Source organism: Enoplosus armatus, chromosome 12, assembly GCF_043641665.1.
Source record: "Enoplosus armatus isolate fEnoArm2 chromosome 12, fEnoArm2.hap1, whole genome shotgun sequence".
Lineage (NCBI taxonomy): Eukaryota > Metazoa > Chordata > Actinopteri > Centrarchiformes > Enoplosidae > Enoplosus > Enoplosus armatus.
Genome location: NC_092191.1, coordinates 17,709,344 through 17,725,959, shown reverse-complemented (window position 1 = coordinate 17,725,959; position 16,616 = coordinate 17,709,344). Strand labels below are relative to the sequence as shown.

At 42.9% G+C, this 16,616-nt stretch overlaps 1 protein-coding gene across 1 annotated transcript in view; it reads right to left on the bottom strand.

Annotated features, from left to right (window-relative positions):
• Positions 1-2,324: 2,324 nt before the first annotated feature.
• ptk7b (protein tyrosine kinase 7b) overlaps positions 2,325-16,616 on the bottom strand; it is a 69,917-nt gene continuing 55,625 nt past the window's right edge. Inside the window, 15 exon segments of the mRNA XM_070915971.1 lie at positions 2,325-4,192; positions 4,376-4,554; positions 4,694-4,845; positions 5,331-5,411; positions 5,508-5,740; positions 5,916-6,077; positions 6,646-6,846; positions 9,337-9,464; positions 10,134-10,281; positions 10,634-10,783; positions 11,042-11,161; positions 11,823-11,958; positions 12,134-12,270; positions 12,973-13,239; positions 14,910-15,040. Coding sequence (XP_070772072.1) covers positions 4,032-4,192; positions 4,376-4,554; positions 4,694-4,845; positions 5,331-5,411; positions 5,508-5,740; positions 5,916-6,077; positions 6,646-6,846; positions 9,337-9,464; positions 10,134-10,281; positions 10,634-10,783; positions 11,042-11,161; positions 11,823-11,958; positions 12,134-12,270; positions 12,973-13,239; positions 14,910-15,040 — 2,386 coding nt within the window. The 3' untranslated portion in view covers positions 2,325-4,031.

Genomic DNA, 16,616 nt, shown 5'->3' with positions numbered 1-16,616 from the left:
TGAGTAGCCCTGTCATTGGTCAGAAAGGCACGCTCATTGGAATAAATACCAAAATGGTTGCGCTACCGACAACGTCACCGTGGACAGGCAGAGGCACCAAAATAACAAAACACCCAACTTTTTATTCCCCACAGGTTGCACTATGTCACACTCTAAACCATGTTTCCCAAAGTTTTTATGGCAGAATATCTCTTTATTTATCTGTGTTGGCTGAAAGACTCGAATGACTCTGTCAGAAGAATTGGTTGTTTAATAAGATGAGATTTTGTTCAGTATTGTATTACTGTAAGTTTAGATAAATTCAGTCAGATGTGCAAAAGGTTACTTAATTACATGTATAGGTTCCTATTTTATGTTTGTTTGTGTATTGTATACCCATTTCTTTCCCCTAAAAATATAGTAGAATAAACTCTCCTATCACGCACTAATTACCTTGAGGACTAGGCCTGCATCACAGTAACTTTTACAAGAATTGCAGCACCACTTTTCACTGTGCTGGCAAGCTGAATCAAGTCTGTAAGTATTTGTAATTACTATTTTTAAGAAACTTGTATGCGAGTTGCATTCAACATGTGGCTATGCCACATGGACAGACCTATTGTAACCCTGCATAGTTTTCACAGCAGACATTATAATTTGTCGTAGGAGGAAAAGCACAGGTGTTACTAATAACATTAACGACGGCTCTGTTGTATTCAGGTGTGCATACCAGGACCCTGAAAGTGAAGCAGCTTAATAGAATTCAGCCATCATTGATTGTATTATTACACCTGTGCTTTTCCTACCGCAACACATCAAAATGTCTTCTGTGGAAAAGGACCATCTCAGGAAAACCTGTCAAAAGGCACTTTCCTGTGCACTTGTACTTATCTGACGGTGTGTTAGAAATGATGCAGCACACCCCACCCATCTGGTACTCCAGGCAGGTTATAACAAATGCCACATATTATGGTATTTGAAAATAAATGGTCTCCCACCCAAGATTTGTTGGCAAGATGTTAAGGGATTTATATTTGAATGTATGGGCTTCTACAACCATGAGAGCGGCCTGAGGAGTAACTGAAAAAAGTTGTCATGATATCACTAATATTGAATGAGTGGAAGTTTCATGAACCTCATTAAGATGTATCTTCAGTATGTAAAATTTAACAATAGACACTGAATGCTAAAAAAAAATAAATAAATAAATAAAAAAAGCCATACCCAACACTGGCTTTGAGGATATGTAAAACCCCCCCCCCCCATGGTTCTGTGTGCAAATCTGATGTGCGTCTTTATGCATCACTATACCATCCATACTTACAGCAGACCACCAGGCTCCCACGCGGGTTATAATGTAAGCAGTCCCCTCATAATCAAAGTCTCAGGATGAACTCAAACATCTACAGAGAACTGCTGAAGTCGCCTGTAGGCACCAAATAAAATGTGACATTTTAAATATTATCAGATCAAAGGAAAATATTGTCACTAATCCAAGACAACATGGACTCTTACTCATATGGGAATCCTCTTTTGCAGCTATAAAAGGCCATGTCAGCATGTTCAACTCTAAACATAATTATATGGACAAAATATTTGGCAAGCTTTTAGGGTCAGGATTAAGAAGACCTACAGAAAACATACACCTCCCCCTAGTGGTTAATGACAGAACTTCGTTGGATTAACAGTAAAACAGACTGTAGGTGTTTTTACAGGAGAGCACAGGTTGTTTTACGTATTCCAGCACATTAAATATTAACTGCATATCCTTTTTATTACTCCCGACCCTGTTCAAAAGCATACCATAAAATCTAAAATTGATTTTGTTCTTACAGGCAGCTGTTATTTACACACAGTATGAAAATCAACTTGTAGAGGCTTGCTTGAGGTGGGTAATTCACCTCAGTGAACATTTCATCACCGTTATTTTCACTTAACATTTTATTCAAGAGTATTGCAGCTGCAAACAGGAGCTGTCATGAAAACACTTCAGCTGGCTTACAAGTGGCAACATTTTGAACGAAGGAAGCTAACAAATTACCATGACCCTTTTTCACTGCATTTTGGTTTGAATACCCAACATGAATGCAATGTGTTCAAGCAGCCAAATACCAAAGTTGGAGTTTTCTTGTATACATTAACAAGGGAGCGTTTTCAAAATGGTCCCTGCTTGTAACTGCACAAACTTGGGACTAAATAGCATGTTCAAAGTGATTTATCTCATGCAAGTTTAAATCATTTGAAAATAGATTTTTAACACACCTAAAGACAGGATATTTTGTGAAGCGTCACCGATGTGGTTCTTGAGCATGTGTTGCCATCAGTATAAATCACAACACGTTGGGTAAAAACACTGTGAACCTTTATTGACAGCAGCATGTATACTTTTGTATATATCTGTGATTACTGTTTGCTGAAGCAGATTAAAAAAAAGAGGTCTAGGTGTGAGTGCCTAGCATTCATAAAAACAGAACATTACACTAAAAACGACGTATAAAAACAAGCTCATAAACAAAGGCCATTGCATTTGATTAGATAATGTAAAAAAAAAAAAAAAGAAGAGGGAAACAGTTAAGATAATCCTTCATTTACCAGGCACTTAAATGAGTACTGGTGACCAGCCGTCACTCTTTTGACCTTTGTACTTTATGTTAGCATATTCAGCTTACCAGACTGAATGCACATTGAGATGGACCATGAGAATGAACACATAGCATCAGAGAAGTACCTTCCTATTATAAACAGTTAAAAAAGACAGGACCTTCATCATAAATAAACAGGCACCTGCAAGTCCTACTACACAACGTGATAGAGATAAAGAGGGATAATCTTTTAAGTGAAGTTAGTGCATGGCTTCTACATTATGTACACATTGCCTGGTGTGATGGTCCACTTTGCAGCATTGCACAAAACAATTGGACTGGGAGGGAAACTGTGATTAGACCTCTGAAGAAATTCTGTCGCAGGTTAAACACAGTGATAGGCTGCATCCCTGCAACTGACACAACATGATCATGTTAATGTGGTGTAATGGGTATTCTTACCCATAGGTGGTGACCAATAAGCACCTCAAAGTTAATACAAGAACAGAACACACTCATAAAAACGTACAAAGCCCAAACTGGCACAATCTCATCTATTCAATAAATTCCTTGGCTATAAACTTGATCTTTTTTTTTCATGTTCCTGAAGTGTTACCATAACACAGATGACTTTTTCCACAAGTTTCCTCACGAGCGTAACAGACGACGAACCTTCATGCAAAAACCCATTCCACTTCTTCTTTGAACGTACACTGTAGCATGGGAGCAGTTCAGTGGCACACACACACACACGCACACACACACTTTGGAGGATGGTGCTGGGTCCTTTAGGATTAGGGTGGACTCAGGATGCAGCTGATTGAATTTTAAGAGACCAGTTGAGACAATCTCATTCAACACACTCCCAAGTGGTTGATGGAATATTTAAGAAGCTTCACTGAAGTCACATTGTATCCTACTTTCCCTTTAATATTTGTTCTAGTTTAACTCTGAGGGCTTGACAGAGCAGTCAACCTAAATTTCAGGGGTTTTCCTAAACTTCTGGCCAATAATTTCGATTGAAGCCAGTGAGAGCACAGTATTCAACATCCCTACAAAGCATGTCTTGGTGAGTGTGTGTGTGTGTGTGGAGGGGTAGAGGCACTGAGGTTGTGAGGCTCCATGAAACAAAGTGTCTCTGGGACAGAGCAGCCGCAGACAGGCAGGCAGGGTCACAGTAGAACCACAGACAGCGACTCGAGGGGAGGGTCATCCATGCTGCGGTTAAGGCAAACGTAAACTCCTGGCACTGCTCACAAGAAGCCATTCACACAAACGTGAGTGCGTTTCCACTGATATAGCAAAGAAGTCTTATCCACACGCCCACTGTTTGAAATGCATATACAAAAAGAGTTTTCTCCTCAACCCTCTTCCCTGAAATGTGTGAGACTAATAATCCAGCATTCCTGTCTTTATTTTGGGGGAAGGGGGTTGGTCAAAGTTCCCCTCTGATGTGGGGTTACGATGGTCTCAGACTTTGCTGTCAGAGGGCAGCTCTCCCAGGGTGTGGACGATTTCAGTGAAGGAGGGCCGCTCTTTGAGGCTTAGCGCCCAGCAGCGGGCCATCAGCTTGTAGATTTTGGAAGGACATCCGTCTGGAACGGGTAGCTTCAGCTTCCCTGTCTGCAGAGCTGGAGGGGCAGAAGACCAGCAGAGAGAGGGAGGTTAAACCAAATCAGAAATATGGACCCGTGTGGTTGTTGACTGACAAATTCCATGTTGTGAGGGACCTCTTTTCTCTCGAAAGACCTTCTCATCTTGTGTGCTGAAGCAGGACCTGGACTAACATAAAGCCGCGAAAGCATCATACTGACCTTCCAGCACCTCATCATCGCTGAGTTTGGTATATGGCATTTCCCCATGACTGAACACTTCCCACATCAACACTCCAAAGGCCCACACATCAGACTTGGTGGAGAAGTCGTCCTCAAACACAGACTCTGCTGGGAGCCAGCGCAGCGGGATCCATGCCTGTCTGTAGTGGAAGTACTCACTACATACATGCATCCAAGAGAAATGACAAGCAGATGGAAACAACTCAAATTAGCCAGATGAGCAGAGATGCCTCAGAATTCTAAACATGCCATTTACCGTCGTTGGTGATTATTATTAAATCGAATTGTCAAACAGACCTGTTGTAGACGTCCTTGCTGAGGCTGAGCGACGACACTTTCACACGCCTCTGGCTGTTGATCAGGCAGTTTCGGGCGGCTAGGTCTTTGTGAACGAAACGGTGATTGGACAGATGCTCCATCCCATGAGCCACCTGGGCACAGATGGAAACCTGAGGGAAAAGAGAAAAACACAGAACAAAAATAACTCTCAAGGTAAAGTCACTTTGATAATACATATATATCTACAGCAGATGAGAGCAGAAATGACCAAGGTTTCCCTTGGTTGCATTAGTTAGTTTTGAATAGTTTGACATTTTGGAAAAATGTTTCCTCCGGTTGCTTGGCAACCTCACAGCAACAACAAGACTCCAGGAAGTCACTGGCCAAGAAACTGGCCAGCACACATGGCTTTAGTACGGATTAAACTAAGAAGATATAATGTGTTCATTAGTGAGCTGTAGAGGTGCTGTGGACAGAGCCATGCTAGCTGGTTTCTCCGTGGGTCCAGTGTTTATGCTAAGATACGGTAACCATCTCCTGGCGGTAGCTTCATATTTTGCGTACAGGCATGAGAGTGGCTCTTTTATTATTTACATGATAGATGGTGTGCAGGTTGCTGAGAGCCATCAACCATGGTACAACATTCAACACTTACTTTGGTCTTGGTGCTGATAGGCTGAGATTTGATCTTGTCATCTTTGCTTTTGGAAATTCTCAGGAACTGCTTTAGGTCTCCCTGGTATGATGAAAAAAAAGACAGCATTATATCAGGTAAAAAAACAACACTTACATTTCTTGAATCCTTGTGTGTGTTCTATTTCTGTGTGATTACCAGGTCATAGTACTCCAGGATCATGTAGTGGGGCTCTGCCTCCCTACACAAGCCCATCAGGCGGACCACGTTGGGGTGGCTGAGCTTGGCGAACATTTCAGCTTCGCGGCGGAAGTCGAGCTGGAGCTGTTCATCTCTGCTCTGCAGGCTCTTCACCAGCACCACCGTCTCCTCCTCGTTCTCCTCAATACCCTTAGCTTTGCAAAGCAGCACCTCACCAAACTCCCCTTTACCTGAAGGAACATTCGCACAACACAGAGCAAAAATCAATGTCGTACGTCTTGATTTATTAAGTGAAAGCCCCATTATGTTACAGCTCTCAGATCAGGTCACTTTCTATTAAAGCAGAGCACAAGGACATTCATTCTCAGTTAATACATACAGAGGAGGATTGTTTAGTTAGTCTACCTAAAGTAGTGATGGTTTGTAGGTTTGCTCGAGGAAAGTGGAGCTTATCATTGTTGACATGGCTGTGGCGTTTCTCGGTTGTTGCCATGGTACCCATGTTGGTGAGTGCCACCTCTTCTTGGATCTCAGCTGTGGTGTGGCCGTTTTGTTGGATAGTCCCTCCTGGTAAACACAACACGCATACCACAGGGTCAAAGGTCATAGTACAAATCTCAATGGGTATTAAAGGCTACTAAATATGACCTGTGTATCTGTGTACAGTATGTACTATATATCAATCTTTATTGTATACAGTTTTTGCAGTTCACTGTTGAACGTCAGTCAAACTGCGACTTCAGAATGTTACACATCAATTAAACTTCATAAAGACAAAGCTAAATGTTTTTCCCATCAGCCACAATTACTTTTGATTTATTCCAGCTGTAAGCAGCTCCTCCATCTCCTTGTGTGCATCAAAACACTTTTTTGTATGCACTATGTATGTCACTTTTCACATTAAACAGTCACAATCTGCTCAGAGTTAGTGTGTCCTGTCTCATCAAATGTATCTGAACTTGTGGCATTTTACATGGTCAATGCATTACCCAGGATAAACACAAGATGGCAGCAAATATCCTAAACGTTTCAACAACACTTTGAGGACCATGAAGTTGAGGGGATATCAACTACTCACATAACCTCCTGCCGGACCACAAATTCATAAACATTCTTCTCCATCAAACATTCATACCATTGAGACACTCCATCTCTGGCTCCTCTCCGTCCTGGCCTTTCTGCAGTCTTTTGGCGTTGCGTCTCTTTTTGCAGTAGAACATGAGTCCCAGCACTACAATGATGTAAGCCACGGCTGCTCCCACAGACAGACCGATGGTTTGGATCATCTTGTAAGGAGCCTTGTCCCCATCTTCATCAAAGTTATGCACTGGTTTGTCTGTTGGGCACAGGACGCAATTCTGGTTAACTAAGATGTTATGAAAAAGTACAGGATGTGTCATCTGCTACACATCCAAGTCTTTAACCAGCATCACATATTGTGTTACATATACAGTTGTGTCCAAAATAATAGCAGTGTGATTAAAAAGGTGAGTAAACGTCAAAATCCCTCAAATAAATTGTATTTTAATGAACACAAATGCATTGGGGACACAGCACTTTCTATTTCAAAGCAAGAAAATTGGAAAAAGTAATTGAATTTGATAATATTTTACAGAAAGTCAAGAAATATAATGTTCAAAAAAATAGCAGTGTTGACATCTGTCTTTACAAACTCAAATGTACTGTATAAACTAAGAAATGCTTGAAGATTCAACTTTCCTGAGAATCATAAACTAATATTTAGTTGCATAACCACGGTTTCTGATAACTGCTTCACATCTGTGGTGCATGGAGTCGACCAACTTCTGGCACCGGTCAAGAGGTATTGCAGCCCAGGACAATTGTACTACGTTCCACAATTCCTCTGAATTTCTTGGTTTTGCCTCATGAACAGCATTTTTCATGTCAGCCCACAAGTTTTCTATGGGATTAAGGTCCGGGGATTGTGCTGGCCACTCCATTACTTGAATGCGGTTTGTCTGGAACCATGATTTTGCTCGCTTGCTGGTGTGTTTGGGGTCATTGTCTTGTTGAAACACCCATTTCAAGGGCATTTCCTCTTCTGCATACGGCAACATGACTTCTTCCAGTATTATGATGTACTCAGACTGATCCATGATCCCTGGTATGCGATAAATAGGACCAACACCACAGTACGAGAAACATCCCCATATCATGGTGCTTGCACCACCATGCTTCACCGTCTTCACTGTGTACTGTGGCTTGAATTCAGTGTTTGCAGGACGTCTGACAAACTGTCTGTGGCCCTTAGACCCAAAAAGAACAATCTTACTCTCATCAGTCCACAAAATATTACGCCATTTCTTTTTAGGCCAGTCAATGTGCTCTTTGGCAAATTGTAACCGCTTCAGCACAAGTCTTTTTTTTAACAATGGGATTTTGCGGGGGCTTCTTGCTGGTAGCTTGGCTTCACATAGACGTCGTCTGATTGTTACAGTACTCACAGGCAACCTTAGATCTTCTTTGATCCTCCTGGAGCTGATCATTGGCTGAGCCTTTGCCATTCTGGTTATTCTCCGATCCATTTGAATAGTCGTTTTTCTTTTTCTTCCTCGCCTTTCTGGTTTTGGCTGCCATTTTAAAGCGTTTGATATCATTTTAGCTGAACAGCCTATCATTTTCTGCACTTCTTTATAGGTTTTCCCTTCTTTGATTAATTCCTTAATCAAAGAACGCTCTTCTTCTGAACAGTGTCTTGAACGACCCATTTTACTCTGTTTTTCAAGGACAAATGCACAGCCAGCATATGCAGCGTCAGTTGCCTTGATCCTTAAATGAGGGCCACCTGTTTAACACCTGTTTTTTTCACATTATCAATGACCTCACTTATTGAACTCAGCACTGCTATTTTTTTGAACACGCCCCTTTCAGTTAATGATTCAGTTTCACAGAATCAGCAGCATGCACGCCATGCCTGTTGGGTCTGTTGGTTTTCTATACCTTTACTAAACCTTCTAGAAACTTACTTGCAGTGTAGAAGTTGAAATTTTAACAAAAACAGTGATTTATCTTGCTAGTGATGTGGGACTGCTATTATTTTGAACACAACTGTACATCGTTTAGCATCAGTTTTAGCATAAAGGGTGTGCAACTTAAAACATTTCCAAGGCTTCTGAAAATAACAGTTGTAAGAATGAAAATGCAAATACAAGATGCAAATTTGCAGATCACAGAATCACATGTGGTTTACTGTGTAACAAATCCACTACGGTTATCATTTGCAAAGTTAAACCCATGCAACGACTGAGAAAGCTGTCACACACTACTCTGCCCTACAAAAGCAAATGGTAAGCCCTTACCTGTTTTATATATCAAAAAGGTGCTTGCATTGAATGTTCACACAGTGACTACTCTGGCTTTGTTAGGGTTAGGTTAGGTTGTTGGGCAGTGCCGTCACGCTGACCCCGACAAGCTACGACAAACATCTAAATTCAATTGTCTCCTACTTTGAACTAATCTGGAGTACCATCCTGCTACTTTGGAAGAAAATAAGTTGATGTAGGACACTAATGCAAGTGTGTGACTGTAATTTTCAGCTTCAGTCAGCACACAAGGAGTCACAGAGTGTGAAGCGTTATTAGATCTAACGTCTGCCCAATCCCATCACCTCAGTGACAGCCGTGGCGTCAGAGATGTGGCTGTGGTTATTAACCTGTCTAGATGCATGACAGGCTGAGGGTGAAGGTTTAATGAATGCCTTCATCCTTTACTTGTGATCGCAGCTTCACGCCCCATGTGTGCACCTTTGTTCCTGATTAAGGAAGCCTGTGTAAATATGTTGCGTGTATGTGTGTGTTAAACTCACCCACTACATACAGCTGAGCCACGCGGTCTTTGATGCTGCAGCTGTTTCCGGCCACACACGTGTATCTGCCGGTGTCATCTGTAGTGACATCCATAATCACCAAGGAGCCATTGGGCATCTTCTGGAACCTGGAAGAAAGACGGGACAGATGAAGGTGGAGGTCCAGAACTCAACAAAACAAGAGGGAAGAAGGAGGCCAGAGTTTCACTTTTAACTTTCTAAAGTTCACATTTTCTGTCACTTCCTACTGAAGCTGTCTCTTGTGTCTTTTGATAACAAACATGGCACCTTTGTCTTGTTCTCTGCCACATATTTGTCTGTGTGTGAGATTTGATCATTAGCATAATCAACAACCCGAGGTCTGCTCTGTTTGTGGGCAAGTTTCATTCACAAAAATGATAATCTTCACACTGTGGAGCCCACTGATCACAAGATGAAGACAGAACAAATTTAGCAGTGTCAGTACTGGTATTACAGGACTTGAAACTATTTGTTAATGGTACAGCTGTCAGCGACGTGTCATCAGAGCACTACTTAACAGAAAGTACAAGAAAATATGACAAGTTCTCTTAAATCACTCTTAAGAGCCACTTAAGAACAAATCTGTTTGGACGAGACGCTCTTGCACGAGGCCCATTGTATTCAGATGTGTAATACTATATTAGCACAAGCTAAATCTATAATGAATGCACAGAGATGAAACTGCAATCAATCCTGTTTGGAACCTGCAATCACAAACTGTAAACCCACTCCATGATGGTTGAGCTGTCTAAATAACACACAAGTGTCTCATTTACCTCCTGTTCTTACTGATGTCCAGCGTCTTGTCTTTGACCATCCAGTGGATGTGAGGCTCGGGGTCGCCGGTGGCCTGACAGTGCAGGATGGCTGTGTGACCCTGGTACACCGTTGTATTCTCTGGTTCCACCTTAAAGCGAATGTACACTATATGTGCACAAACACACATTCACACATGGACACACACACACACACACGCTCATTAATACTTACACACTTACACCGCAACTGGGCCATAACATTTCCTTTACACACTGTGGTGACTGTGGTCCTCTCAGCTACACTCTACAACCCAAATGCAATTCATTACAGGCCAATAAAAAGGCCACCAAGTACACAATAAATGCCGCTGTGTTTGCCACTTGATGAGAATGATCAATGACCGTCTCCTTGTAAAATCACCCTCAAATGTACTGCCACCACAAGTACTTTCGATGTGGGACTGATGGATAATGGTGTCATAATTCCCTGCTTCCAGGATGATGAGTGAGCGGTTTACCGGCCACAGTGAGGGTCACCAGGGCTCTGATCTCCCCCTGGAGGCTGTTGGAGGCGATGCAGGTGTAGTTTCCGGCGTCGCTGCGGGTGACTTTGGTGAAGTGGAGCTGGCCGTTCTTCTGCTCCACATGAGGCGGCAGCTCTCCTCCGTCTGCAGGGGGAGACAGAGAGACGCACGGGGAAAAGGAGGGGGGGGGGGGGGGGGGGGCGTTAGGAGGGCTGAGCCTGGTGCTGCATGTGGAATTCAAAGGGTTAAATCGACTCCATCATGGCAAATGCAGATGAAGTGGGAAATGATCCATGATGATGGATCTTCCTCACACTCTGTTTATTGCAGATTCTGTTAAACAGCCATTCCTTATCAGATTTAAGCTATTGTGAGCTAAAGTTAAGCCTGCGGCGTGCACACCTGCTTTGGTCCAGCGAATGGTTGGGCTCTCTCTGCCTTTAGCTGAGCACTGGATGGTGATCTTGTTATCCAGCTCCAGGCACTGAGCAGGCTGGGGGGTCGGGGTGAACTTCAGCTTCTCTGAAACACAAGTCAAAACACCACACACACATTACACACATGGTAAACACAGAGGAGGGGGGCACATGTCAAAGCCTCTTTTGTTTGACTTGCAATGCAGATAAAATGACACGAAAGCTGACGCAAATCATGTTCAGACACATTCAGGGAAATGACGCTACGTGCGTACATGTACACACAGATCTGATATATAAAAAGCGAGGTCTATCAGAGCCTGAGATCATATAAACACAGAGATTGGCCAGACAAAACAGCCACATGTCAGGCCATTTATCACAGTAATCCTGTAGCAGCAGAGCTACGCTGATATGAATTTATCATGGCGATAATGTGTTAAAACGGAGGCTAGAATAAAGCTGCCATGCATGAGTCACATTTTACACCTCTGTGGGTGTCCTGCAGGACGCCCAGAGACACAACATGGACGTGCTCTTCCTATTTTAGGAAACACACCCAGTCACACTCACAAGCCCACAGGCAGGACCACATTTGTTATGTATTTTCTCCTAACGCAGTGTTACTCATTATAGCCTGGATATGATTTCACACGTTACACATTATCTTCCAGCCAGACAGGGGAATAACTTCAAGTACACGGTCAGTAAGAATAGTTTAATCTACTGTATATGTTGAATAACTGAGTGATTCTCTCGCAGCTTACCAAGCACAATAACTCTAGCTTGCCCAGACAGCTGGCCCCCTGCAGTCTTGGTTTCACAGCCGTACATCTGTCCGTCGTACACCTCCACATTGTTGATCCTGAGGGTGCCGTTAGGGAACAGCTTAAAACGAGAGTCCTAGGGAAAAAAAGAAAGAAAGTTTTTAAGTGAAATTCTCTAACGTCACAAAAAAAATAAAGCAGGTATTAGTTGAGTTTTCATCTGCTAGGTGTAGATGGAATGCATGACAGAATAAGACGCTAATAACTCTGTGTGTGTGTGTGTGTGTATGTTATTGTGCTTGATAACTGACCTCTGGCGTGATCCTCATGTTGTTGCGGAGCCAGGTGACCTCGGGTTCAGGGGTGGCCTGAGCGTGACAGTGAAGGTAACCTGGTTTACCCTCTTCCAAGTGGCTGTCCTGAGGCCTCGTCACCCACACTGGGGCAGCTGTGAACACACACAGAAAATACATCAGTACAGACATTTACTTATCCATACTATATATATATATATATATATATATATATAAATAATAACTCTTCAGCTACATGGCAGTACCTTGAAGGAATAGACAAAGTGTTAATGAGCTATTGGTCAGTCTAAACATCCTTAATAATCCTTAATAATCCCAGTGTATCTGGTAGATGGTCCCAGTGTTCCCACCATGCTCAGTGTTCCACAGGGGAAAACAGTCATATTTTCACTGCTTGGGGTTGCTAAAGGGGAAAAAAACTAAAACTGCTATTTTACTATATTGTACTATATTCATATATTACGATAATAAGATAATTCATCCTATTCCCTAAGCGTCCTGCATACAATATATCTCCTATGTTTTGATCTTTTTTTCAACAGTGAAAAATGACCTCTAGCTGTAATCATCTTATTTTCAGTGATTTAGTATTGCTCACAAGAGACAGATAAAAAAAACAAAGTCAAAACTGAAGCAACACAGGCCAAGATAACATGACTTTTTTATCTTTAGTATTAAAGTATTAATATTAGTCTTTCAAAAGACCCTCTGCCTCCTAGATGCCCACTTCTTGCAAACCCCATGCGTCCAGTTTGTAATGCACAGCTTTCAAAGGAGTTGTACGAGTAAACCAAACTTAATGTGTCAAAAGTGTCCTTTTAAAGCGCATCACTCACTGGCCACGGTGAAGGTGACCTCCTGTGTCCTGCGTCCTGCCTTGTTCTGGGCCACACAGGTGTAGGTGCCTGAATCTCCCCCCTCTGTGGGACTGAAGACAAGATCCAGGCCATCCTGGTACACTCTGCCCTCTGTGGGCACCCGCTGACCCCCTCTCTCCCACCAGACCTCTGGCTCAGGTCTGCCGCGTGGGGGGCGACAGGCTACCCGCTGCAGGGTGTCCGCCGTGAAAACCCTGGACATCTTGGCAAGCATGTCGTCTATCTCTGTAGCAGGAGAACAGACGGAGTGAGAGAATGTTCAGCGTGAAGTAGCAATTTGAATGCTGAAATTGATTTCCATTTACACAAGACCCCCGATAATCATCAATCTGTCTTCAAAGCCGGTGAAGCATTACTGATTTTGAATTTCATGAGCAGCCCCAAGCACACTTAATTCCAACTCACAGTTCTGTTCACAGATTTCCTGTCTTGTTAGGGAAAGTCCTCTGATTTGTAGCGCTGGCCACAGTAATTAGAGAACAAAGCGTACAGTCGGGGAACTGAGTATATAGGTTGTATGGGAATTAACTAGGGCCTGTGTGAGGTGGGTCATATCAAAACTGGCAGCCCCTATACAGAAAGTGGAATGTGATCTGTGGTACAAAGACTCACAAGACCTCCCACTACTGTGTGGTTTAATACTGTGTGTGTCCCAAATGGAAGTCATTAATACTTTATTGGCCGACAACACTCTGAAAGCTGGTCAGTGGCTACGACCTTCTACGAGTCTAAGATCTAAATCAATTAATGAGAACAGAAGAAAACACACATTTCTCAGCAGATGAAAGGGAAGTCGAGCCGGGAAGAGGAGGAGGGGGGGAAGTGAAATGAATGAGGTGGAGCTACGATGGAGTGACTGTTTAAACTTGTCCCTAAATACTGAATTCTACTGTGACACAATCCCCTATAAAGCCTGCAGGGATTACCATCAGATTAAGTGAATTAAGGTATTTAAATGGAGCTGTGGTTCACTGGGTTAAAACTGCGCATACAGTCGTACCTCGTTAATCCAAAACCCTTGGGGAGAAGGGGCTGTTCGAGAGGACTTGGGACTTGGAAATGCACAGAAATTCCAGCCCTAAGCTTATTCAAAATATTTGACTTGCATGCACTTGCATTTCAAAATGCTGGCTGATTAGTAAGATGAGAAGATACTGCAGCTTGTTCCTGCTTTAAGCTCAATCAGCCATTTAAACAGTTGTTTAAAGGAGGAAAAGAGCAGACGCTGTTATGTGCAATATTAAAACAACTTCGATGTGTCTGGACTTGTATATTACATCGTTTTCCCTGCATGTCTCAGAACCTCACCTTTATGCCCAAGCACAAACTCATATTTGTTATGGTTTTGATGTTTTGTTTCCACTTTAATGTGGTTCAACACACCTGCCCATTTGGAAGTAATCATTTCTGATGAGCACATTTTGACTGATGTTGGATGAAAATCACGGGGACGCAGGTCTAATGACATTAAACATTCCACAACCTCATAATTACACTGCTTGTTATCCAGTTTGAGTCATACTGGTTTGTTACGTTACGTTTGCCGCTTGTTCAGCCAGGTGCTGTTACACCTCGGAGAAAGCTTGTCGAGCTAAACAAGCTTGGCAAACAGCTGGACAGTTGGAGGAAATAATGAGGAGGGGAAGCAGGAAAATGCTCCAGCGCAGTGTGTGTAGTGGATACAGCTGGGCCGGATGTCAATAAGGGAATGTGATTATCATTGGAGAGCTCTGGCTCTAAGTGAAAGAGCCAGAAGACGATGGGAGGGGAGTTGGAGGGCAGGATAAATATGTAACCCAAATGCCCATCTCACTCTCGGATTACAGAATCACAGGTGTTTATCTCTCACCAGTTCAACAACTGCGTATAATATGTGTGTGTGCGTGTGTGTGTACCAGCTATGAGGAGGGAGGCCTCCAGTGTGACATGGGACCCGCTGAGGCCTCGGCCAACACACTTGTAGGTCCCTGTGCTCCTGGGCTTGACCTGGGTGATCAGCAGTGTGCCGTTGGAGAACAGGATCAGGCTGCGGAGAAGAAACAGATCAAACCGTTTAATCACTGACCAACAAACAATGTGTCACACGTTATTTACACATGAAAGCACTTGTAACGGGCCACCATGTGTCCCAGAAATGTTCTCTGCACAAGTGTAATCCCCCAGACCAGATCTCTCTCAGATGGCACCTGAAAATAATTCTTAGCATTTGTTTTGGCTGGCCGAGACGCTCTGCCACACAGGACAATAAAATGAGTGCCAGAAGTGCTATTTTAACATAGGCCTACTTTTCTGTGCTTGGCATGCTACCTTACACTATCTGAATTGCCCTGATTCACTAAACCCACACCATCTGCTGCTCCAAATAACTTCAAGTAAATGTTTTGTTTTTTTTAACACAAAGAAACGTGCCCTACATAGTGAGATCATTTTAACAAATCTTGTGCTTTATGAGGTCCAACCTGACGGCTGGCCCCTTGCCTCTGGCAGGCTGAAGGGAGTATCAGTGCCAGTGATGGACGGGATGAGAAGTAATTAACAGCTGACCTTAAGCCAGCTTCAAGGATGACAGATAAGGAGCTGCACATCCCACACAGCCAACAAATCAGCTCCACAGACCGGACAACTCATCATGGCTATACGACAAAGTCATTATAAAGCTCAAAGTGAATATGTAAAGCAGAGAGGAATAAGTAAAGAGGCTCTGTTGGATGTACTTAGGATGCTGTGCAATTCCTGAGAAGAGTTTTCCAAAAGCAGGATTCATGAAGGACTATCTGGTTCTGCACTGGGGTTCCCTCAGGAGGAGTGATATTTCTTTGTCATCTCTTCTCTTCTTCTTGGTTCAATAGTGGCAGGAAAATGAGCTTTGGGAGCTTGTGTATGTTTCCACCCGAGAGACGGAGAACAAGTCTTTGGCATATTACTCCACTCCGAGGAAACGGTCTAAAATAACCACAAAACAAAATCAACAAAGAGGTTGTTTTTTTTTAGGCAATCATCTTTATAGCTACATGGGATCCTATGCAGAAAGAATTGGTGTGGTTGCACATTTTTGACCCACGAGGAAGAATTTCTTCTGTCTGGGAAAAGAGCCTTGAGCTTAGGCTGGTATATTTTTTTCTTAGTTTCACACTTACGAAAAACAATCTACATCAAATATTCACACATAATCTAGTGGAAGGTTGTCTAAACAGTGCAGGTGCAAAACAGATGATATTCCCCGCAGAGAGCTGCATTCCTCTGGCATTATATCAGCCCAGATCAATAAACACAAACACACAGAACACCAGGCTGCCTGGGAATACCTTAACCACAGAGAGGCCAGGTTTTCAAGGTCTGTGTGTGTGTTTATATTCACGCTATATTACCTATCCCTCTGCAATCCTGGTGCTGAATCATCACTTCCTAGGTGACCAAACCCACCCCTGACAAGCTCATTATACAAGTGACTAACTATTGATATTGGAGTCCTTCACCTCCCTCGCTCACTGAACTCAATAAACAAATCGAAAACCAGGTTCTCACACACGTGGAACAGGCTGCCTACAAATGTGACTATGTATAAGCATGAGGTGCTATGAACCCTGAGGGTATACTTAGCA